Source organism: Protopterus annectens, chromosome 8.part0 (assembly GCF_019279795.1).
Source record: "Protopterus annectens isolate FY-2018-M chromosome 8.part0, PAN1.0, whole genome shotgun sequence".
NCBI classification, from domain to species: Eukaryota; Metazoa; Chordata; order Ceratodontiformes; family Protopteridae; genus Protopterus; species Protopterus annectens.
This window is the reverse complement of record NC_056741.1, coordinates 540,028,118-540,053,873: the sequence shown is the minus strand read 5'-3', so window position 1 is coordinate 540,053,873 and position 25,756 is coordinate 540,028,118. Positions and strand designations below refer to the sequence as shown.

The following is a 25,756-nucleotide window of genomic DNA, read 5'->3' as shown; positions in this document are numbered from 1 at the left end:
TACCTTATGAGCTTAGCATCTAAGACTTTGGGACTGCTAGTTCTTTGTGACAGGGTAGGCTTTACAGTCTGGGAGTGTGGTTGAGGGTGTTTAATGTTTGTGTTACATTTTGGAAGTCTTTGTGGTTATCTGAAGAACTTCATCATATGATGGATTATGTGTGGTACGAGTGTTGTCATGAGTTATGTTGTGTGGTGTACTGCTGAAAATCCTGATTTGGTTGTCTGTGTGTGAGTTTTTGGCCTCCAGGGGAATTAATATAAGTGCATTTTCACAAAAAGTATTTGCTGTTTAAGTAAAATGATTCTTACATTTTCAAAGGACTGCCTGGAAATAAAACGTAACACGCATAAAAACTGGAGCATCATCTGAGGAAACCAGTCCACTAATAAGACACTTGACCTTGAGCTTACTTCCATTTATCATAAAGGGCAAAATGTTAGGAGCTGGGGTAGAACTTTGCCAACTATGGAGTCAAATACTGGCACCTTTGCCTGCATGCTTCCGGGAAGCAGATGCTGTGACTTTATGAGTAATAGAAGCAGCTTTTATTGTCCGAACTCCAAAAAGAGATATTACAGTACAGCAAGAGATGACTGCAAAAGCAAGTTTGTAGTTTACAGATCCAGCTGCATAGCATGTACAGCACTGTACATAGGCAGGGGCACAAAGATAGGGGTTACTAAGCATGTATCAGACATTTGACTAGAAGATCTTAATACATCTTAATAATCCCTTAACCAGAAATGCTTTACACTGCAGAAACTTTGAGAAATTTGCTTTTCCGCATAGTGGAGAAAGTAAAAACTGTCCCTCTTGATGTCTATACAGGAGCTGTACTTCAGGAAAAAGGAACTAGATTGGCAAATTTGCCTAAAAGCTTACTGGCACCCAGGAGTGAATACAAACTGCGCCATCACATCTGTACTTGGACTTAGAAAACTAGACAATAATAGTCTTTACTAACAGTTAGATACTGTATATTTTTTATATTCCTTCATTGTATTTTTAATTAGCATTATATTCACATTGGTTGACTACTATAGGATCATGTAGGGAAAAATTAGGTAAGTTAACATTGTGACTTTAGAAGCACTTTAATATTTATACGTAACACTGCCTTCTAAAACAGAGTTCTCTCATTTCAAATTACTATGCATTTGTCAGGAATAATATTACCTCTCAACTGTACAGATTTTCACAGAATGTCCAGATTTTTGCCTTATATTTTTGGTGTATTCCTCCTAAAATCTGCACTTTTCTGGCAAATAGATGAGGATTGAAGTAATTAAATAATGACAAACATTTGAGTTTGAGACTCCACATCCTTCAGAAAATTCATGTTAATGCAAAACCTATTATTCTATCAACTTTTTAAATTTGTAAGCTCAATATTTAAAATCTGTCCTTGTTTGTCCCCCCATCATTTTAGGTTTTGTCCAGATTTTTTGCTCTAAGAGGTTGAGAGGTATACTTCCAAACCAAATAGTAAAAAGGTCTCACAGACAAACCAGTTAGCAGAAACTACAAAAAAAAAAAAAAACAACCTAAGATACAGTTTTCACTATGTGATACCTTCTAACAGAAGCCCATAGGATATATGCAAATGACCACTTAAGGGCATCAAGGGTTTCAGCTATATGACATCTGAATGTACACAACTTTTTCCTTTTCCTTTTTAAGTCTTTATGGCTACATTCAGGCCAAAAAAGCCAAACCCCACTAGCACTGAACATGCATGTTTCGGCCTTCTTATGACCACATCATCACAGCATAAGTGGACTGTTTGGCTATATTTTTAAAACACAAGGTCTTTAAACCCAGCTGATGTCCACAACCATTAAGCTGTCTGGAAAATATCCCAACTAACATCCAAACAGGAGGTTTAATGTATCAGAGTGAAAACTATAGTTTGGCTAGGTTTTCTTGTAGTTTTTACTAATTGGTTTATCTGTGTGACCTTTTTACTCTTTGGTTTGGATGCTAGTTGGGATATTTTGCATCCTGACATAAAGGATATAATGTAGGTGCTCTCATTCACAGGTTCAGCCAGATTATCCTGACTAGCGGCAATTATATATATATATATATATATATATATATATATATATATATATATATGTGCGGACACACACACAAACACACACACACATATATGTACACATATAAAAAACACACACAAACACACACACACACACACACACATATATATATATATATATATATATATATATATATATATATATATATATATAGACACACACACACACACACACACACACACACACATATATATATATATATATATATATATGTATATACACACACACACACACATATATATATATATATATATATATATATATATATATATATATATATATACATACACACACACACACACACACACATTATATATATATATATATATATATATATATATATATATATATATATATATATATATTCAAAGTCAAAGTGAACTTTATTGTCATTTAGACTTCACAAGGGTAACCTAAATGAAATTACATGCATCAGGCTCAATATTGAGATGACAATCACACACATACAAATTACATATAGCACATGCAATATATATAACATTAACTTTAAGTTAGACTGTTACTTTACTACATACTACTATAAATTAGTACGTCTACAGTATTTAGCAGCTGAGTGATTGATTATTACACATTTATTTATTGCATAATTATTTCCTGATATGTTAGAATAGCTAGCAGATAAATATTGCACTTGATTGACATTGTAAACAGATAACTATAAGTATCTCATAATTTCTATTGCACGATAATGGTTTGATTGACACAAGACCTTGTCAATGACTAACATTCCTGAGATTGCTTCCACAGTTCAAGAACGTAATCACCTCTGGGAAGAAAACTGTTCCTGAACCTGGTTGTTTTACAGTGCATATTGCGTTATCATCTGCCAGACGACAAGCTTGTAAACAGATCATAGACAGGATGTGTAGGATCACTGGCTATTTTTGTGGCCCTGTTATAGCAACATTTCGTATATAGACTATGTATTGCTGGGAATTTGGAGCCTGTTATTTTCTCAGTGACCTTCACCACTGTGTTTAGGGCTTTTTGATCTGCAGCTGAACAGCACCTGTGCCACACTATGAAGGTGCTCATCAGGATGCTTTCTATGGCACCCTTTAGAAGGTGATAATGATGGAGGAAGGTAGATTAGCTTTCTTTGACGTCTGCAGAAGATGCAGGCATCGTTGGGCTTTATTGACTACGTGACTGCTGTTTAGTCACCAGGATAAGTCCTCTGCAATGTGGACTCCAAGGAATTTTGTGTTTCTTACAATTTCCACTCTCTCTCCATTAATCATGAGAGGAAAGTGAGCTGAATGGGTTCTCTTGAAATCTATTATGATCTCCTTGGTTTTGGTGATGTTGAGATCAAGGTTGTACCTAGCACACCAGACAATCAGTAAATTCACTTCTTCCCTGTATGCTCCTAGGCCCACGACTGTGGTGTCATCTGCAAACTTGATGATGTGGTTGGTATTAAATATGGCTATACAGTCATCAGTATGGTAAACAATAGTGGACCCAACACACATCCCTGGGATACTCCTGTGTTAATTGTGTATAAATATATATATATATATATATATATATATATATATATATATATATATATATATAGTTTACCTTTTAATGTGTGGAAGCACATTCATCGAACGTGCACATCCATGAACCGCTTACGCGAAAACCGAAGGATCGACTTTCGACATTTCCGATCGCTCCACCGCCAAAATAAGCGATACTATGGGTCCAAACGGGAGCGACATTTTGGAATTCGTCCCTTCGATTTTCTCGGTTTCAGAAATTTGCGGTTTGCAGTTCGCAGCAACAGTTTTGAAGATGTTGCCATCAAACATTCAAAGGTAAACCTATATATATATATATATATATATATATATATATATATATATTTATATATATATAAAATCTATCTATCTATCTATATATATATATATATATATATATATATATATATATATATATATATATATATATATATATATTTATATACTGAGGTCACTTAATTATATGGAGCATTTTACTAGACTTCAGAGAGATTTGCCTGAGGAACTTTCAAATAGCCTATCTCAGAGTCAATGTCTCCTGAGAATTTTAAAAGAAAATCCTCTTAACTGGCCACTCTTTTATCCATATCAAACGCTTCAATGAGGTTAATCTGTCATACAGCTGAAGGTACCTCATGAGCAGTCAGTTCAGGCACCACCATAAGGAGACATGCCTGGATGCGACTATACAACTTTGTGGTGCCTTTTAAGATGTCTTTTATTAAGGCCTCATTTGATGGCACTTTCTTGTTTGGGCCATCAGTAAAGGATACGCTTACCTGTGGTGAAAAAGATGGAAAGACCTTGTCTGCCATAGGGATCAAATTTTCTGTGCCTCAGCGCACCTTCTCTAGGCACCAGAGAGGCTTTAAAGAAAATGTTGTTCCACAAATCTCAGGGATCATTCCAGGATTTGCATAGGGAAAATTCGTCCAGAGGCAGAGGGAGAAATTTTAATGGCAGATGTCACCCTAGAGGCAGAGGAGGCCAGCAAAACTAAGGCTTTAGAGATTCTTTTACTGATAGGCCCTGTCAACACTCCTGAAGTATTGCCCAACTGTTCTACTCTGGAGGCAGTTGGGGGTTGATTCTCTTTGCACCTGGATGCTTGGATAAAAATTACAAAAGATTCATGGGTGCTAAGAATAAATCTGAAGGCTATTACATACCATTCCTTTCTTCCTCACTGTCAAAGGAAAAAGCTTCCCAACATTTTGCCCAGTCAGAGGAAGGCTGCACCACAAGAAATCCAAAAGTTACTAGAAAAAAAGAATCATTCAGAATATCCCACCAGACCAAATAGTATTCAGAACTTATTTATGCTTCTTTTTAGTTCCAAAGAAAACAGGACCTCAGAAACATTTTGGATCTAAGCAAATTGAATCAGTATGTAAAGAAAGCAAAGTTCCAAAATGTCACTGTTCAGCCTATTCTGCCTTTTCTACACAAGGATGACTGGATGTGCCCTGTAGATCTTCAGGATGCATACTATCATATCAAAACAAACAGATGATCCAGAAGACATCTTCGCTTTCTGCTGGGAGCTAGTCATTATCAGTTCAGAGCTCTGCCCTTTGGACTCACCACAGACCCCGGGCTGTTAACCAAGTGCATGGCAGTAGTCGCAGCTTACTTGAGACTCAAGGGATTACAAGTGTTTCCATATTTAAATGATTGGCTTCTAATCACCCCATCCAAGCATCAATTTCAACATGCCAGGGACTACTTGCTCCAGATTTCTGACTGCTTGGGCATTATGATAAATCTTGCCAAATCAAAACTTGCTCCAGTTTAGACCCTGGAATTCATCGGGACAATTTTAAAGACATTTACACAAACAGCATTCTTGCCTATCCATTGCATTACATCTGTCAAGAATCAGGTTCAGGCACTATTCCCTCTCATTCATCTCTCCCATCAAGATTAGTACTTCCAGCTCTAGGGTCAATGGCGGCTGCCCTAGTACTACTTCCTCTGGCATGCTTCTTTATGAGAGTTCTTCAATGGACTCTAGCTGTACAGTGGTCCATTCTACATCAATCCCTGTCTTTTCATTCATCCCAATTTGCAAAAGACACATTCGCTGGTGTATACAATAGGGCAATCTTTTTCTTGGCAGACCTTTTGTCCTACCAAGCCTAATAGCCACAGTGACCACAGACACTTCTTATCTGGGGTGGGGAGGCATTTTTTGGGAAGAACTGTCCAAGGCATGTGGTCCCCTCAAGAGACCAAGTTGCATATCAATGTCCAAGAAATGAGAGCATTCTTTCTAGCATTGCAGGCATATCAAGATGCTCCTCCCTTGGGGACTATTGCATTTCAAACTGACAACATGTTTGTAGTCTGGTATGTCAACAAACAAGGAGGAACCTGATATTACCCCCTTTGCAGAGAGACCATGAGGGTTTGGGAAAGGGCGATCTCATTAGACCACTTTCTTATAGCGATGCACATCCCAGGGAAAATCAACGTGTTTGCAGACAAACTAAGCAGATACATTCTGATGCCTCATCAGTGGTCTCTCAATCAGTCGGTAGCAAATGTGATTTTCAGGCATTGGGGCCCCTTGCTGCAACTTGTTTACCTCTACTCTCATCAACAAGTTCAGCAAGTACTTTGCTCTGATCCCCCCTTAGAGCCAATCGATGATAGAGATAGCGACGAGGATGCAAAGGGGGTGGTCCCAAGAAACACCAGCTGCAAGGGGAAACCAGACAATGTGAAAACAGAACTGGTGAGGGTGTTTCATGTCCAAATGCAGCCGTTTGCAATGAGGAAATGGATTTTTACCAAACTCCACTGGCTTTGAGGGGCTCCAAAGGAGACTTGATACCTAATGATAAAGAAACTACTTCATTTTCCAAACGACAGGAAGAAAGGGCATCTTCAAATTCTTCCAAATGAACAACAACGGACTGGCTGCAGGTTAGTTTCTGTAATGAATTTAGAGAGAAAGTTGTTAAACCTGGGCCTGTCTCGGACACTTATCAGAACAATGTTCATAAGTTATATAGATTAATTGACAAAACTGAAGACTTTAGATGTTGAAAATTCATATTTAAAAGAATGTATTTCAAAAGGAATTGTCCCTAAAGTGCTTAGGGTTTATAAATAACTGAATAATGTTAAGCCTGGGAGTACTTTTCATAAGGAACTTATTGAAATTTTTAATAGATGCGGACTGGACATTTTAAAAAGTATAAGTGAAAATGAGCGAATTAAAAATTACTTGGTGAAAGAAATTGATATATTGAATGACTATGTTATTAATGATTCAATGCATTCAATTACAGCAGAAAAAAATAAATATGATGAAATTAAGAGGGACATAGAAGACCACTATAATGAATTAATTATAAGGAAAATTAAAAAGCTGGAGAAGGACATTAAAGAATATGCTGATAACACAAGTTACCCTGACCCTAAAACAGAGTAAGGTTCTGGGAAAAGAAAAATAACATAGCTGAGGAAGTTAATGAAATGCCCAGGGTAGTGCAACAGGTAGGGGACTTAAGATTATTTTGCTGACCAGATTTCACCCCCCCCAACCAAGAAGATCAGAGAGAATAAAAAATATGAATGATCAAAATTAACAGCAGCATCAACATTTTTGGTGCGGAAGAGGAAGGGGGAGGGGAAGATAAAACAATGTGTGTATCACCCGCCCTGACTTAGATAGTGAAATCATCAAACAGGATGCAGGAAACCCATACAGATTTACAAAAGGAGATTTTGGCATATATAATTTCAGTCATGTTACTCTAGAGAAAGAACACTTCAACCTTCTTTCCAAGGGGCTGAAGTATATACCCTCTAGGAAGTGTGATTTGACAAAGACTCTTCTGGATATAAAAATGTTTACCAGGAAGATTAACTTTGAACTCATCTTTAGTGAGAATAGGAGTCCAGATTCAGGTGGGTTAAGGAGAAAAAGTTTTTTTAACCCACCCTACACCCCAAAATTAAAAACTTTGAAAGTATTGTAGAAAGTGAGGTTAGAAAAAACTTTCACAAAGTAAGATATAAGGCTAACCTACAAGGGAATAAAAGAAACATTTTAAATGACTTGAGGCAGGATAAAAACATAAGGGTAATGAAACCCGATAAGGGGGGCGGTATAGTTTTAATGGATTGTTTAACATATGAAGGCAAAATGAATGACATCTTAAGAGATTCTTCAAGATATTCTGTGGTGTCTAGAAACAAAATCAATATTGCCTATAGGACGATTGATATGGCACTAGAAGATCTTTTATTTGAAGATTTGATAGATTTAAAAACCTTAAAATACTTGAAAGTAGAGAAACCAAGAATCCCCACAATGTTTGGGATCCCCAAAATACATAAAAATGGGAGTGACCCACCACTTAGACCCATTGTGTCAGCATAAGGATCGAAAACTCTACCTCTGACAAAATATGTGGACAGTAAACTAAAAACATTATGGGAGAAAAGGAAAAACATTTTGAGGGATTTTTGGGATTTCTTAAGGTGTCTTACAAAGGAATTGTTTTGTGACAATATTTCCTTTCTTACAATAGATGTTATTGACCTGTTTTCATGTATTCCTCATCAAGAGGGCCTTCTATTGTTGGAAGAAATTATTTACGAGGATGGCTCACTTACACACGACGAATGCATGTTAGTCATGCAATTAATTGATTTGGTGTTGAAGTACAATTTTATTTATTTTAAAGGGGAATTGTTTCACCAGATAAAAGGGGTGGCGATGGGTGCAGCTTGCGCCCCCACATACGCAAATTTAGTATTGGCAAGGTGGAAAGAGAAAGTAGTGTTAAACTCTATATATTGTGAAACTGGATTTTATATAAAAGATTTTTAGATGATGTATGTATTTTATGGACTGGGCCTGTAGAAATTATTAAGGATTTTATTGCATTTTTAAATAACACCACTGAGTTTTTAGAATTTACACATGGTGTTAGTCAAGAAAAATTACAATATCTGGACATTGAGATATATAAAGAGAATAATGAATTTAATTCATAGGTGTTCAGAAAAAATATGTTGTCAAACTCATATTTACACTACAACAGTTCACATCCTACATACTACAAGAAGAATATTGTTAAAGGGTAGTATATAAGATCAAGTAGAATGACTTCGAATAATGATGACATTTTTAAAGAAATGGGTTTACTAAGGCAGTTCTTTACAGCTAGGGAATATCCCACTTGGTTGATAGAGCAGGTAGAAAAAGAGGTATGTGAAAGGAGACAATAAATTCAGGCCTATTTTAGGTATTAGTCCTGACAATCAAGAGAATGAGAACCAGACTAAACAGGATACATATGGAAATACCTTGGTAATAGAGTATAATGGAAGTTCTAATTTGATCAGGTCTATATTAAATACTGAGTGGAATAGATTTGTTGCACTTACAGATCTGGAAAAGATACCTAAGGAAGAATTAAAAGTGTTTTTTAGAAATTCACTGACCCTGAAAAATTTATTAGAGAAAGAAATAGGACAGAATAGTGCAACAAAGAAACGGAGAGGAACTTTCAAGTGTGACCATTGTGCCCAGTGCAGGTATATGGCAAACAAGGATAGTATTTATTTGGAAAGTAGGAACACAACCATTATGAGTAAGGAATATAGTAATTGTGATTCCAGTTGCCTTCTCTATTTAGCTATATGGCAAGTTTCCAAGCATTTTATATTGTTAAGACTGAATGTAAACTTCGAAGAAGAATATATGAATATATGAACATATGTATGAAATCCAGACTCACAAGGACACTAATACTTTATTTAAGCATAAACAAAAGTGTAGTAATGCTTATTACACGTTTTTTGTCATAGACCAAGTAAAAATCGATGGAAGGGGTGGTCTGTGGGAGAAAACAAATAGAATATAAGCATAAACAAAAGTGAAGGATTCTAGGAATGAAATGATTTTTAACATGAATATATTTGTACACTGGTCTGAATGCCAAATCACAAAGCATATGTTTTTGATTGCATTGTCAGGAGTTCAGAGTGTAATTATTAGAATGGACACTAGAGGGTGATTTAAGTCTATTTTTCACATTTTTTATATTTGTATGTAATGTTTTAAAAGTCTTAAAGTATGGAAATTTTACATTAATTTATGAGTGTTTTAATACACGTATCAAGTTTTAGGTAAAGGTATTCAGACAGTATGGTTTTTAACAAGTTAAATGGTTTTATGTTCACTTTCATTTTGAAAAACATTTTTACATGCACACAGTCACTTTATTGTTACAATACCCTGTATTAACTAATAATGATTATTTTAGCTTCATTGGTTAACCAATTAATTCATTGAGTAGAGGAAGTATATAGGGAATGGTTCATAAGTCAGTCCGCATCTGATGAAGTAACTTTTAAATGAAAACGTATTAGATAGGAGACGTTAATGCTGAAAGTGTTATTTGTTTTTCATTAAAACTGTGTTTTAAACTATAAAAGCTGGTCTTCGATCCTTGGTGGTACCTGTGGACACTTCTTTACAATTAAACTTCAGTTAGCAGCAATTTCAAATTTCCACACCGTGAATAGATCATTTTTCCTTAACTTCCTCTAAATTATGTAAAGCTTTTATGAACGGCATTTTTTCTGCTAAGACCTCCAATAAAGGATCCCTCACCTCTGTGGGATCTTATGGTAGTACTTGCAGGTTTGACACAAAAGCCCTTTGAAACTTCAGACAAGTCTGACCTAAAATTTCTGTCATGGAAGACAGCTTTCTTGGTAACTATTATTGTGGCTAATTGAATTTCTGAACTCCAGGCTCTTTCAGCAAAAGCTCCCTACATTATTTTCCACAAAGATAGGGTTTCTGTGTGGAATAACCCTTCTTTTTACATAAAGTAGCTTCTGAAAATAACATTAACCAATCCATTCACTTGCCAGTTTTCTTTCCAAATTTTGCAAATAAAAGAGAGTACATGCTACTCCTCGACATACACAGACAATTATGTTTTTACTTCCACAGGACAAAACAAGGTAGAAAATCGGACCAGCTTTTTGTATCTTTCTCTCCAAATCACCTAGGTCAGTCAGTTTCTAAAGTCACCTTAGCTAAATGGATTACAGACTGTATCTCATGGATTTACTGTCAGAAAGGTATGATGTTGCCAAAACCTTCCTAAGTTCACTCAACTAGATCTATGGCTGCATCATTGGTGACATTTGGGCAGCAGCTACATGGTCCAAGGCTTATACCTTTGTTTTACATTACAAATTGGACATCATATCTAGAAATACAGCCTCCTTTGGTTTGCAGTACTCCGGAATGTCCGTTCATAAGGACCACCCAAGATAAACGTAGATGGGGATTCTGTCCCATAAGTGTGGAAGAATGAAAAGACAACATCAGATTCATAAGTTATGTACTCACCATAACCAAGCATCTGTGTTGTCCATTTTCATTCTTCTTCAGCTTCCCTCACATCCATCCCCCATCCATTTTCTTCTTCTGGGTGGACCTATTGGACTGTGTTTGAAACTTACAATTCCAGGATTGAGACCTATCTTTTCTATCTGACTGTATCTGTTCCTCATCTATTATTATGAAATAGAGCAGCAAACTTGATCTGAGGCAATAGGGATGGAGTGAGGTATTATGGGTAGAGGGAGCAGCTCGAGAATTGTATCCAAAGTCTATTGTATGCGGCCGAGTCAGATCTGAGTATCGTATCCATAAGCCATAAGTGAGGAAGAATGAAAATGGACAACACAGATGCCCAGTTATGGTGAGTACATAACTTATAATTTTAGTTTGGGTTCCTATTACCAGATCGAAAGACCGTAATCGCAAATACGAAAAGAGCGACATGTATTGCGCGAAAGACAGAAATGCAGAACGTCCAAAATAGCGAAAATTTAAATGTCGAAGTGTAATGGTTGGCCCGTCTGCAGTATAGTTCCGTAAGTTAAGTGTGTGATAGATAGGACTTTAGGGTTAGGATGTGGGTTAAGGTAAGTGAATAGATAGGTAATGTATGTAAGATTTAGTGTAGTGTTAGAAGTAGGGTTTTATTTAACTGTATGTATGTGTATTATTTTTTTTTTTTTGGGTGTATGTCTGTAGGGGAAGTGTGCGGTAGTTACAGACCTTAGGGTTAGGGAGGGGTTAAGGATAGTGCATAGATAGTTGTGTATGTGGGGTTTAGTGTAGTGTTGGAAGTAGGGTTTTGTTAAATGTATGTATGTGTATTATTTATTTTTTTGGGTCTATGTCTGTTGGGGACATGTGCAGTAGTTATGGACCTTAGGGTTAGGGAGGGGCTAAGGACAGTGTATAGTTAGTTGTGTATGTGGGGTTTAGTGTAGGATTAGAAGTAGGGTTTTGGTGCTTTACTTTCGGTTAGAAGTAGGGTTTAGTTAGTGTATGTATGCATGTGGTTCATTTATTTTGTTTGGGTTGGTAGTATGTAGCGGGTGGTGGGGTTGGCCGACTGACAGTTTGTTATTTTATTTTTTGCTGTTTAGTGCATTCAGGATTTTCGCAGTTCACATTATAGGCGTCGACGTTTAGGTATTCGTGTAAAGGGTTTTTTGATTTGGTAATATAGACCCTTTTAGTTTAATATTTACAGTGTAAGTGAGGGTCTGAAACTGATATGCTTCTTTGTGATTGCATGCCTCAACAATTTACCAGAAAAACACCATTTTAGAGCTATAGGTTAATGGAGTATATCTGTTGGGTTAACATTTGGCCCAGTGTTAATCTCTGTGGCCCCAAATACTACCCCTGCACAGTGAAGTAGTCCCTTTCTAAACATTCATGAGAATGTGTGTTAACATACATTTTCTGAAGTAAATGAAGTAAGTAATTATTAATTATCATTGTTTATTAAGTATAATATAATTCCTTTTTCCCCAAATCACCATTTTTAGGAGGGGTTAGGAAAGAAAGAGCAAACTTTGGAGCTAAAATCAGGGAGAATTGAGAGATATCGTCCACAGTGAAACACTTAAAATGGACCTGGTGGCAAAATGTAAAATGACTACTGTATAATGGTCCCTGTTAGACTAATCATTTGAAATGCTGGGACCCGCTACAGCAAGTCCCAAAACAAGGATGTTGAATGGTTGAAAGAATGGACTTATATATACTAGTTTAAAGGAGAAGAGCAATTTTCAGCATTTACTCTTCTGGGTTTTCAACTGCCGACATCTCAATAAGGAGACACCTGTTAGTCTACTGGGGTAGAATTATCACAGTGCTCCACTATGTGAAGATTTCATTTTCCAGGTTTTCTCAAGCTCTGTGTTTACATAGTCTACAGCAAGCTATATTTAGGGACAGTTAGCCTAACCAACGGAATGCTGAGATGATGCATGCTTTCTTGTGTTTGTGTAATTTTTATACAAAACTCCACAGATGTGTTTTATTCATTTGTGTTTGCATAAATTTTATATTGTACTCCAGAGAGGTTACTATTTGTGCATTATTGTCTGCAATACTACAGTCTGAGAATATCTGGCAATAATTATAATTTTGTTAACTTGTTCTTTATTATTATTATATACGCATTTATTATATACACATTCATTTCTCAGTTGCTGATGGCTTGCTGTTGGCTTAATTTTATTCACTACTGTAAACTACATTATGTGTTGAAAGTATGTATTTTGGAGGTTGTGGATACACAGATTTGGGAATGTAGGGATGTTTTATGTCTGAGATGATGGAGAAGGCCATGGACCAGAAAGTGTTCTTTGTGCTCAGACTACATTATAGCGATCACAGGTTGTCATTCATTTTTGCATATTTTCCAGCAAATTTATTGTTTACTACCACTAAATACTACCATTGCTACACGGTATTGCAGGGTCATGATGTTTACACATTAAGTACTGATTGCTAAGCAAAAACACTTTTGCCTAACCAGTTATGGTTTGCATTTGAGTGTGTCTATATGTGTGTGGTGGATGTACATAACATATATTTGTGCTGGTGATTAGGCAAGGACAGATGAGTATTCTTTTGTGTGAACTTGGAAAGTTGTGTACAGAATGGCTTTGTGTCAAGTCATTAAAAGACTTGGTTGTAAATGCAACAGATACTGAATTGCTGTTGATCAGTAGAAGGGTTCCACTGCCATTCCTAGTGTCAGGTCTGGTATTAAAGAGGTAGGTAGGCTTTGTCCAAAGAGAATGGAGGACTGCAGCAGATATCCCACTTTACAAGGGTAGACCATCAACCAACACCCAGAAACTACATACCTATTAGTCTGACTAGTCTAATATGCAAAGCCATGGAACAAATTATCATGGAAATGATAAACAAAGATATATGCAACCTTTAGACATTGGACCCAACACAGTTTGGCTTTGTCAAGGGAAGGTCATGACTACTAAACCTGGTGGACTTCTTTTTGGAAGTTCACCATGGCAATAAATGAGGGGAAAACAGTGCATACTGTCTAGTTGGACCTGGCTAAGATGTTGACTACAATACCCCACTCAGGAATTGGGTATATACCCCTGCATAACTTGCTGAATTGCCAGCTGGCTCACAAGCAGATCCCAGGAAGTCTGGATTAGTGATACATCCTCCACTAAGAGACTGTCACCAGTGGGGTACCTCAGGGTTCCATATTGGGATCTCTCCTATTTAGCATCTACGTCTCAGAAGTAAAGTCTAATGTCAAGGGCTTTTGGCTGACCAGGTTCACAGATTACTGCAATTTTAGAGCTGTCATAGATTCCCCCATGGCATAAACATCTTACAAGAGGGTCTAACAGAACACAAATGACTGGTGCCAATGTCACAGATTAAAACTCAATGCCAAAAAATACATTATAGTGACTTTTGGGAAAACTACCACCCAGGTTAATTACTCCATCAATAAGACCCTCCTAAGAGTTGATCCTTAGTTGGGGATCTGGGAACATATGTAGAAAGTAATCTGATCTTTGACCAACATGTGGTCAAGGTAGTAAGAAAATCATTCTCTGTTGCCCTAACTTATATAAAAAGGCATGGTATCCAGGTCCAGGGAGGTCATAGTGCCACATTATTCAGACTTTATCAGACCCATCATTGAGTATAATGTCCGCTTTGCCATGTACCTGACCATACATGCAACAGTTGGAATGCCCAGAAAGGTTCTTTACCAGAAGAAACCAGGTGTAACCACATTGCTCTATACAGATAACCTTACAGCCCCATCTTTATACTCAGTCTACAGTTTACTGAAAAGTGATCTATGCCAGGCATACAGAGCATTCTTGGATCCAGCTCTGATGGACCTTTTGTACATCTATAAAACAAACAGCATAAGAACCACTAGCTCCAAAGATTTAAATTTTGCTTAGGACATAAATAAGACATGCTTTGTTTCAGATGATCTCCACGCCCTGTCCATCTATTTGAAGCAGAGTCCATCCCTAACCCTATTTAAGCTTAACTTTGACCAATGGATAGAAAATTGGCAATTCATCCTGGATCTTGTCCCCATGTCTCTGATAGAAGGAGGCAGATAGTAATGCTCAAACTAACAACCCCCCCATATAACCTCTAGAAACCTCCTATCATACCTCCTCCTAATAAATGCCCATGATACATAGGGACACAATTGGGTTGGATTGCACACCTGGGCTTATAAAGGCCTTGGTAGTTTTTAGCCTAGTATATACCTATGAAAAATACTTGAGGTCACTAGTTCAGAGTAACGGTGAGTGTGGAAGAGAGGTGAAGAAGAGAGTACAGGCAGGATGGAGTGGGTGGAGAAGAGTGTCAGGAGTGATTTGTGACAGACGGGTACCGGTAAGAGTGAAAGGGAAGGTCTACAAGAGGGTAGTGAGACAAGCTATGTTATATGGGTTGGAGACAGTGGCATTGACAAAGAGGCAGGACTTTGAGCTGGATGTGGCAGAATTAAAGATGTTAAGATTTGCACAGGGTGGACAGGATTATAAATAAGTATATTAGAGGGTCAGCCCAGGTTGGAAGGTTTGGAGACAAAGCCAGAGAGGCACGATTACGTTGGTTTGGACATGTGCTGAGGACGGATGCTGAGTATATTGGGAAAAAGATGCTAAGGATGAAGCTACCAGGTAACAGGAAACGAGGAAGGCCTAAGATAAGGTTCATGGATGTGGTGAGAGAGGAAATGCAGGTGGTTGGTGTGACAGAGCAAGATGTAGAGGACAGGAAGAAATAAGAAACAGGTGATCTGCTGTGGCGACCCCTAATGGGAACAGCCGAAAGAAGATGATGATATACCTATGAACTTGTTTTAGCAGCAGACCATTCACTTTTCTATCTGAGACACATTTCACTTTCTCTTATTCTAAATTACACATTGCCTAATGTGACTAGATAACATCTGTGCGGAGGCACTTTGCTACTAACTGTCAAGAATGGCTGCTCTTTTCTGCATAGTCAACATTTAGATTTTAATGGTTGTGACATCATGTTTGCTAGGCACAGCCTTCACTTTCAAATCAATAGAAAAATGAATGAATGAAAGATGTAGAACACTCATACACACCAATGTAAAAGCCATATTTAAGGATATTTATTAAACAAGTCAAGTGTGTACACTATTCCCCACAAAGTCATCTAATTCTTATTTGGACTAGTGCACAGTCAAACACATTTACAGTTTTACTGAAAAGGTGTTATGTGCCCTACTCAGTTTAATAGAAATACATTTAATTTATATTATACAGCCTTAGCTATGACTTGGTTTAGTAAAACTTGGGCTTCTGTTATTGCATCTGAATTCTTTTTGACACAGTCTAAGGCATGCTGTTAGAAGTGGAATTCTATATTGCATTTGACCTCTGGTCGAGTGTAAGGCATGCTTTTAGAGAAGGGTTTATATATATATATATATATATATATATATATATATATATATATATATATATATATATATATTTTTTTTATATATTTGTAAGCATGTATTAAATCCCCTTTCTCCAACAATTTAATGATGGGCCTTAGCTTTTTAAGCCCTTTAAACATGATAGATGCTTTATGTCATAAATATTTTTTGAAGATTCTTTGTACCCTTCTAGTTCTGTTTTACAAGCCTCCCTTCCTTAGGTTCCATACCAGAGATGACTTCTCTAGTACAAGTTTAAATAGGGGCACAAATAAGACCAATGAAACAATTTTATCCTTGAAGAATGTATTTTTTTAAATCAAAACCATCAACACAGTAGTCTGTGAGAAGACATTCAAGCAATAGTCTATAATATCCAGATAACACTTGTTTGTTACCTTTTATTCCTGGTTCCTGAAGCAATATTTTGTAATTATGGACAAGTTTCACAGAAATGTTCTACAATCACATAAGGGTGCTGTGAGGTGGAAACCACAAACCAGTGGCCTGCATGATTCATAGAAAGACCAGTGTGCAGTAAACAACATCATCAACTACATATCTGGTCACCTCCTGGTATGCAGCTGGTGTGCAAATGGGGAGCCAGAGCAAAGTCTATACTTCTCAAAAGGGTGAATCTTGGACTATACTGAGGAGTAGTGATAATGATTTATGGGTATCCTGTTGTGGACATAAAGCAGTAAAAATGCAGTCCAGTTCTTGATAACCAATTAATAGAGATGTGTTGCTAACAATAAAACAGCTGATCAGCTATATCATGAATACGTTGACAGACAGTGCATATATAAAGGAATTTTAAAGGGATACAGCAGCACATCCTAGTGAGCAGTATAGTATAGTACATACACACAAGACTGTCACAGCCATACCTGTCCCATTCTCATTGCAGTGACGTAGCCATGGTCCCACCAGTGGAAATACCTTGCCAGGCTATAGCTTCTTTCAACATATACGGTAAGTATGCTGGGTCTGAAGGGTGCATAATACACACACAACCACATCCCGCAGCCAAACAAAGATCTGCATTCCTGACATTCATAATTCATAATAGTATTGTCTCAGCATGCCATCATCACACTCCAAGATACTGACTCACAGTAATAATATGACTGTGTACTAAATATGGTGTGCATGTGTGTTTTATAATTATACATTACAGTTGTGAATACAGTGATCTGCCATGATAATATACATGCAGTGGCGGATTTAGGCTTTGGCGCAGGGGCGTGCGCCTCCCCCTTTTTAAACTCATGGTATAGCTTGGCTAGGACATCGGAAAGCATATGCTACATAAATCGTAGTGTACACACTGACAAGCCAGGGGTAGCAAACATGTAAAAAAATCTTTAAAAATGTCACAAAAGTCTTCCTCTGCCGAACAGTAACTTTTCATGGTCACAGCCAGCTAAGACAGTTATTATCACTTTGCTTTTTTGAGAAAGGTGGGAGGGGGATTGGGAGATGACTGGACTAATCCATCCAGATTATGTAATTGTGACTGGCTGCAGCTGTATTTGGCGGGCTGCTTAATTTCTGTTAAATACAGCTGCAGTCAATCTCTTGTTATTGGTGCTGCCTGCCTAATTCTAACCTTTGGAGTTCGCAGAAGACGGTCTGAGTAAAAATCCGAGCAACTCCTGTTCTTTTTGGTCCTGCAGTTTGCGTGGATTTCTCTGTTGCATTTTAGTACAGTGTGTACTAAATCGACTATGCTTTTGCATTCTCTGATGAAGTGTGTGCAGTACTGTACAAGACAGTCTCCTGAAATTTGGTTGGGTGTACAGTAGGGTAAGGTGCACAGCCAAGAACTTCAGAACAGCTTGTTTCGTTTTTTTTTTTTTTTTTAAGACCTGTCAGGATTTATGACGATGAACCGCATGTATGGTCATTTTTCTGCACACTTCTTTCTGCTCCATTCCCTTACAGCAAGCAGCCAGCCCACAAAAGTTAGCCTGTACCCCAACTGGGATTAAGTTGATCCAGAATCACCACTCTGCAGTACAAAGAGGACAGCTGTAAGATATATCATTTTTTTACTGCTGCTGCTGCTGCAAAAAAAAAAACGCGAGGTAAGTGGCACATTTTGAGTGTATCTGTGTAAGTATCAAGTAAACAATCTTTTTTTTGTGCAAGTGTTAAGTAAATGGATGTGGTTGTGCATTCTCTAGTCTGTATATTGCAGATGACTTGAAAATAGATAAGACAGTTACATATGGGGCATGCATGTCTGCAGAAGGACTTCACTAAAGTGATGTTTTGGGTACACCAAAGCTGATAATTACATCAAAACTAAGCTTATAAGATTGGTGATTGGGAGACATAACTGAATGGTTAATATTTTAATACAGCACGCAGTGATTGCAACTGTAGATACATTTTTGGACTAGGGTATATGTGGTATGGTAAATGGGTCATTCCAGGTTTGTTTTTCTAATCATATCAACCAGCTGGTTAGTGATAGCTATAGAACAATAGTATAAAAATGTTTATAAAGTCTAGGAAATTGGAAATGAAGTCATTGTTTTTTAGTTACATTAGACCCAAACTTGAGTACGGAATAACTATATGGAAACCATATAAGAAAATCATGAGTGAACTGTAAAGACCCCAGTGGAAATATACCATGAGCATCAATGGAAGTGAAAATTTAAGTTACTGTGAAAGACTAAAATATCTGAACAGGGTCTCAGATATTTAAGAGCTGATCTTATTCAGGTATATAAAGCATTTAGAGACTACCTCTGGGAATATTTGGAGTTATCAAAAAGTAGTAGTGAAACATCAGACAATCTATGTAGAAGATTCTATAAGACTGAGGAAATGTACTAATTGCTTCTCTAAGAGAGGAACTGTTGCATGGAAGAGATTACCAAATTACATTAAAGCAAGTACTAGTTTAGATATTTTTAAGAACAGTCTGGAACTTATTATGGGAACAACTGTTTTGCTATATTGGCAGGCTAGAAGGGCATTATTGCCACACTTGAAATGTTTGTGTATGCAAAACCTAAAATGGGAGAACAAAGGCCCAGAAATCAGGGAAGATTTTAAATATCACTTTTTTAAACTTAGAAAGATGTTGGGATAAGTGGATATGTGTTAGCATGCATTTTCACTGTTTAAGCGAAACATTTTTTCCACATTTAGGATTCTAAAGACTGTGCTGGATAATAGTGAATATATGGTCAGTCTGATGCCAGCTCAAAATGTAGAGGGGGGCTGATTTACATTTGACAACACATTAAAATCAGTGGCTTTCCAAGAAGTATTTGAATGTTGCAGCTGTTCAAACCAACAATTTTATATATGTGTAGAAACAGTCCGTTTGGTTATCATAGCTGATGGCTAGAAGTGGCGGTCTGTCTGGGGATGGAAAGGCAGCATAGCTCTCAACTGTATCTCATTATGAGGAATGTTCTTCAGTTTGTGAGTTTGATTGTTAGCTGTTGCCATGGTATACAATACTGAATCATGTTAAACAGGAAAACTGTTAAATAAAATAACTGTTTTCTCATACTTATCATGCTATGAGCATCCTAGATGAAGTTGTTAGTAAATGTTCGCCTCTTGCTCCATATTGTCACATTATGTTCTACATTTTGGAGATGAGGGGTTGAGAGCTATGGGAGGCAGTCAGTGGAAGAAAGCAAATGGCAGACTTTAATTCAGTATGTGTAGGACATATTGTTTAGCCCTAGTATTCTTTTAGTAAGGCTTCTTTGTAGGCATTCCAGTTGCATGTGTCTGGACAGATACAGGCCAAAGGGGGCATTATGCTCAATGACTGGCCTAATGAGTGCTGAGTAAAGGGGGGCAGTGACATGCTAGATCTAGACATAACACATTTCTTTAAGCTGTTCAATACAGAAGCACTTTCTTACATAAGTAGACATACTGGTCAAAATTTAGGTCACTGTCCAGATAAGTTCCGAAATCCCAAACAAGAGTCTATTCTTAAGGTCTTATTGTCATCATAGTTGTTCTCTGAGGTAGATGACTTTCAAAGGATGCAATAATGCATTTACTGGCATTTCATTTGGTCCATGATTGTGGCACCAGTTGTTTGGGACAAACCATCCAGTAGGATGGCTGTGTAATTTGGGGTTCAGTGACTGCTCCTAATTTGTAGTCATGTGCAAACTTAGTCATCCAGAGCTCTTTGGCATTGGCTTTTACTTTAGAAAAGTAGATGTTAAACAGGAGAGGCCCCAGCACAGAACCCTGGGGACTCCACCAGTAGCTCATCTCTTTCTGGAGGTAACTTTGTCAGTTTTGTTTTCTTGCATCTCATCTGTGAGCCATGTGGCAATCCAGTAGGTGACCATAGTTTATTCTTAGTTTATTTAGCTGTTCTACAATGCCTGAGTGGGGGGTTGTGTCAAAAGCTTTTAGCTAGGTCAAGGTATGCAATGTGTACCATTTTGCCTTCCTATATTGCATTGGTGACCTTTGCAAAAAAGTCCATTAGATTTGGTAAGCATGACCCGCCCTTGAGAAATCCAAACTGAAATGAAAACAGTGTTCGGAAGGTTTCTGTTTCCTAATAAGGCTTTCCATGGCTTTGCATATTAGGCTGGTCAGACAATAAAGTAGATTTTGTGTTACTGTCCTTTGGGAAATGCTACAGTATTTTAAATTTGGTTTTATACATTGCATATAATTTAACTGACTGGTTTTTTAGGACTTTTTTCATAAAACGTGTATTTTCTTAACTTGCAATGTTCTTTAACTAACTGAACTTCAGTTGCACACATAAAATTATTTACATAAATTAACTTTGCTGGTTTCACATAAATCATTATTTACTTAAATTACTTGGTCATGGGGTGATATCACCTTCACTGGGATTCTTTGCTATGTTATCATAATGCTTATGTCAGGTATGCTATAGAAAAGAACTATGACTTCATATGGGCAACCAAACATATCCTCCAGGTATGTCTTGAAACAACTAGTAATTTCTGCTAATATGCTGTGTGCTGGATAGGAGTTATGTACCTCCACTAACACAGCCACACCAGGTTCATCGGATCATATGAGAATATTAGGCTAACTGCCATGAATGGTAATTATAAGTCTAGCTAATAAGCTGAGATCAGAATCAAACCCAATACTTTGTGTCTGAGGTGAAAACCTTAACCGTTGTGCTCAATCCACCCCCAATAATTTGCAAATGAATGTATGTTGCTGTGTTTTCACACATGCTGATACAATATCTTAAGGTGATCCTTCCACCTCCCCCTTCCCCATTGTTTTTCTTTCCTGCCTCCCCACCTCACTTGCCGACTTTCCAGACTGCACCCCCCCCTTCGCAAAATCCTGGATCCGCCACTGACATGCATAACCTTACACCTCAGAAAGTTAAGGAACAGCTTGTAAAAAATAGCATATTCATAGATGGAACCCATAATCCTGGCTAAAGGCCTCAAGATAATGATATTTAAAAATTACAACAGCTATTAAAAATGAACACAATGAACAGGGTTGGAGTAATAAATAAACATATGAAACACACTGATCTTGAAAAGGAATTACTGGGACAAAATATACTGTAAATGTTATACAGTAGTGTCCATTTGCACAGAAGACAGTCGGTCAACGTATGGTGGTTTTAGGCCAAGATGATTGGTTACTCTCTCTTTGACAAATAGCATAGAACAAAATAGAATAGAATACTGGGCAATGGATTATTCTTTAGAGTCACAGAACCCCTCTTATACTAACTTCTACATTTACCCGTCACACTCTTGAAAATCACTACAGGTGGTAAAACATAGCATTTCTATCCATCCATCCATCCATCCATCCATCCATCCATCCATCCATCCATCCAGCTATCCACAACCCCTTTTTCCTATTTTTGCACACGGGGTTGAGGGGTCTTTCAAACAGTGACAATACTGTAGAGCCAACGTTTACACTGTCAGGTGGCTAACCCTGCTGTGGTAGTTTTTCCATTCAAACTCACACCTACAGCCACTTTAGAGTGTCCAATCCACCTATTGCATGTCTTTGGAATGTAGGAGAAAACTGAAGCACCCAGAGAAAACCCATGCAAACACAGGGAGGGCATGCGGACTCTGTACACAAGGCACCCCAGCTGAGAATCAAACTGGAATACCTCTTGCCATGAGGCGGCAATGCTATCAGCTGTGCCATTTTATCATCCCCACTATTTTTTTTTTTTGGTAAAACACAGAATTTGATGTTTGTACAGCTATATTGTTCTTTCAGCTTGTCACGGTGGTCTTTTATTGTCTAATGCTTTGCTCTGTTTTGAGTCCCTGATCTAGCTACCACCCTTGTCTAAGGTCCAGTGCTACCCTGATCCACTATTGTATTCAGGTTAAGGACATGCAGACGTAAGGATGATGATTAACACATGTCTCTAGCTACAGGGCTATTGCTCTTACTTTCTATACCCTGATTATGGCTTTTCTGCAGTGTCATAGATGTGATTCTAAGTCCACACAATTTCAGTTAATTGACAAATCTATGTGTACAGACAATGAAAGTTAACATGCAAAAAAAATAAATAAATAATAATATGCACTCCTCAGACAGTTACATCTTAGGTCTTCCCATGGGGTTATTCATGCAGCACTACCATCCCTTCTCTTTCCCCAGGGTAAAAGAGCTGTTCATTGACAATTTAGTTTCATCTGCCTGTCTGGCTTTCTGAAATAGGTTTAACTAATCAAACCCAGCTAAAAGAGGTGCATTTGGGAACAAAACTCCTATATAAAGCTAGCCATAATGTACATAATGTCTTTCTTTTTGCCCCCCCCCCAAGATCTTATTGTTACTGGCCAGGCCACCACTACCCATTGTCCACATTGAGTCTACCAGCTGATTTCCCACCCTCCCCCCAGACTTACTCTGAATTTGCTGGAGCCAGACATGGATTCTGAGGGTGTCCTGGAGGCTCAGTTCTTCTCTGCTTCCTTGCAGGTTATTTGTTTATGACCAGCCCACTCCATTTTCCTGCCCCACACTCACTGATTACAGCTGAGGGCAACTCCTCTCTTTGGACTATGCCTCACCTTTGGGAGCATATCAATGAGTGCACTCCCACCTCAGATAGGCATGCCCAAACCTTCCCTGCTACTCTGACAGTCATTCGAGCTGCTAACTGAATTTGAGTTAGTTGGGCCATAGTCAGGGTTTCATCCCTCTATGCCACCGGAGTGGCCAATGTACATAATGTCTTAAATAAATTTGTTAGCAAGCAAAATGCTGCTTTATTTGTATCACCCATTAAGCTGTGCTCAAGGGCTTGAAAACTAGTGGCTCATAATTAAGGAATGTGGCTTAAAATCATAAAATCAGTATTATTTGCTTAGGAAGCTGGCAGAATAATGTGCCATTTGCAGGATACATTTTCTGATGTCAAAATGCCTATAAAGTCGATCTACTTTAAGTCCTCAAAACAGTAGAATGGATGTCAAAATTCCCTAATAAGAAATGCTTGTAAATGACAATGTAAGTGCAAAAATTATCTTAGCACATATATTTGAGCATGCGAAGTTATGAGCAAATAAGAAACTATAAAAAAGTAAAAAAAAGCGTTTTCACATGAGGCAAGCTCCCCTGCACCCCCTTACTTTATTATTCTCATTTTGAGGTTGCTGCATTTCACAGAAGGAGCAGACAGTGACATGAAATAAAAAATCTACCTCACTTTTTTGTCAGGAGGCTATGAGGTAGCGCCACCCAGTAAACATTGCATTTTACATAACTGCAATCTTTTTGCTATGAAGTAAAGCAACAGCACAAAGTAAGGCCTACCTTGAGCTGCTATGCTTGAACTATTGTGAAATGACCTCCAGTGATATGAGTAAGGGACTATAACTCTTACAAAACTAATATCATACCATATACAATATAGGAAATATAGGAAATTATAACTATCCAGAAATGTTGTTATGACAGAGGAATACTCTGAAGGAAAAACAGCAATATTCTAAAAAATTAGAATCAGTTGAGCAGTAAGAATACAAAGGTGCAACGTCAGCAGAATTGTCACACAATGGTATCTCTCTATTTTTTACTAAATGAGTGTTATTTATGAAGGAGTAGTAGATATTAATCTAGACTATGAACAGCCAACAAAGGGCAAAGATGACTAAATAAAGCAGAGCCCCCACCTGCTAAATGGCAACAGTTTAGTAGTATAAACTTAGAAATGTGTTCAGGCATTGGCTGAAGTATCGTAAGAGTTGAAATTATGCCATTTCCTGGTGATGCTTCTATAAGTGACAAAAAATCTGATTCATAGCTCTCTCTGTCTATATATATATATATATATATATATATATATATATATATATATATATATGTGTGTGTGTGTAAGTGTGTATGTATTTACATGGGGGTTGATGTATATGTGTTTGTGCTTGTGAGTGTGTGTGTGTGTGTGTGTGTGTGTGTGTGTGTGTGTGTGTGTGTGTGAGTGTGTGTGAGTGAGCATGCTTGTGCGAGAGTGTACAGGTTAGGGGTAGACATATTTGAGGTTTTACTGACAAATTAATGTGATGGCCTAACAACCAAAACAACTTTAGGAAAATAGTGAAAAGCAGTCATTTTTCTACATTACCTGTTCTTGACAAGCCAATATTCCTGACCATTGTCAACACCATATCCAACTGCAAGCATAGCATGAGTCACTATATGAGTACAGGATGGGTCAAAATATATACCTGAAAATAATGCACAGAGACTTTAGTACAACACACTGTAACCCAAACTGTTGTATCTCAAGAGCCCCAACTTTGCTTCCTCCATTCCCAGTATTTTAAAGTACATTATTTACTCTTATCACGTGATGGAAATTTTGTCAATAACATCAACAGAGAACAAAAAATGCCTACACATGTATGAATACATTTTTATTCAGTTAGCTATAATACCACTGAAGATTCATTGCTTTATAAAAATGCTAAATGTTTTTTCAGCAACTAGAAATAATAAATGAGGTGATAGTGTGACAGTCTTAGTATCTGCTGACGTCTGAAGATTGTTTTGGTTCTTATCTATGTAGTCACACAGACAGAATAGCTGAGTTGAGATCCAAGTGAATATGAATATCTTAATTTATTATTTATATACACACACACACACACACACACACACACACACACACACACACACACACACATATATATATATATATATATATATATATATAAACAGCACATAAATTACTAAAATAGGTGGTTATCATAACTTCTAATGTAAAATCTGTGTCAAACATCACTTTGCATTATTATTA

The 25,756-nt window shown here is 37.4% G+C and overlaps 1 protein-coding gene across 2 annotated transcripts in view; it reads right to left on the bottom strand.

Moving 5' to 3' along the window:
* The window catches only part of CTSS (cathepsin S), a 328,334-nt gene that overhangs the window by 23,244 nt on the left and 279,334 nt on the right, over positions 1 to 25,756 (bottom strand). For both annotated transcript variants that reach the window (XM_044080053.1, XM_044080052.1), the window contains exon 7: positions 25,082 to 25,184. In XM_044080053.1, coding sequence (XP_043935988.1) covers positions 25,082 to 25,184 — 103 coding nt within the window. The remainder of the gene's footprint in view (positions 1 to 25,081; positions 25,185 to 25,756) is intronic.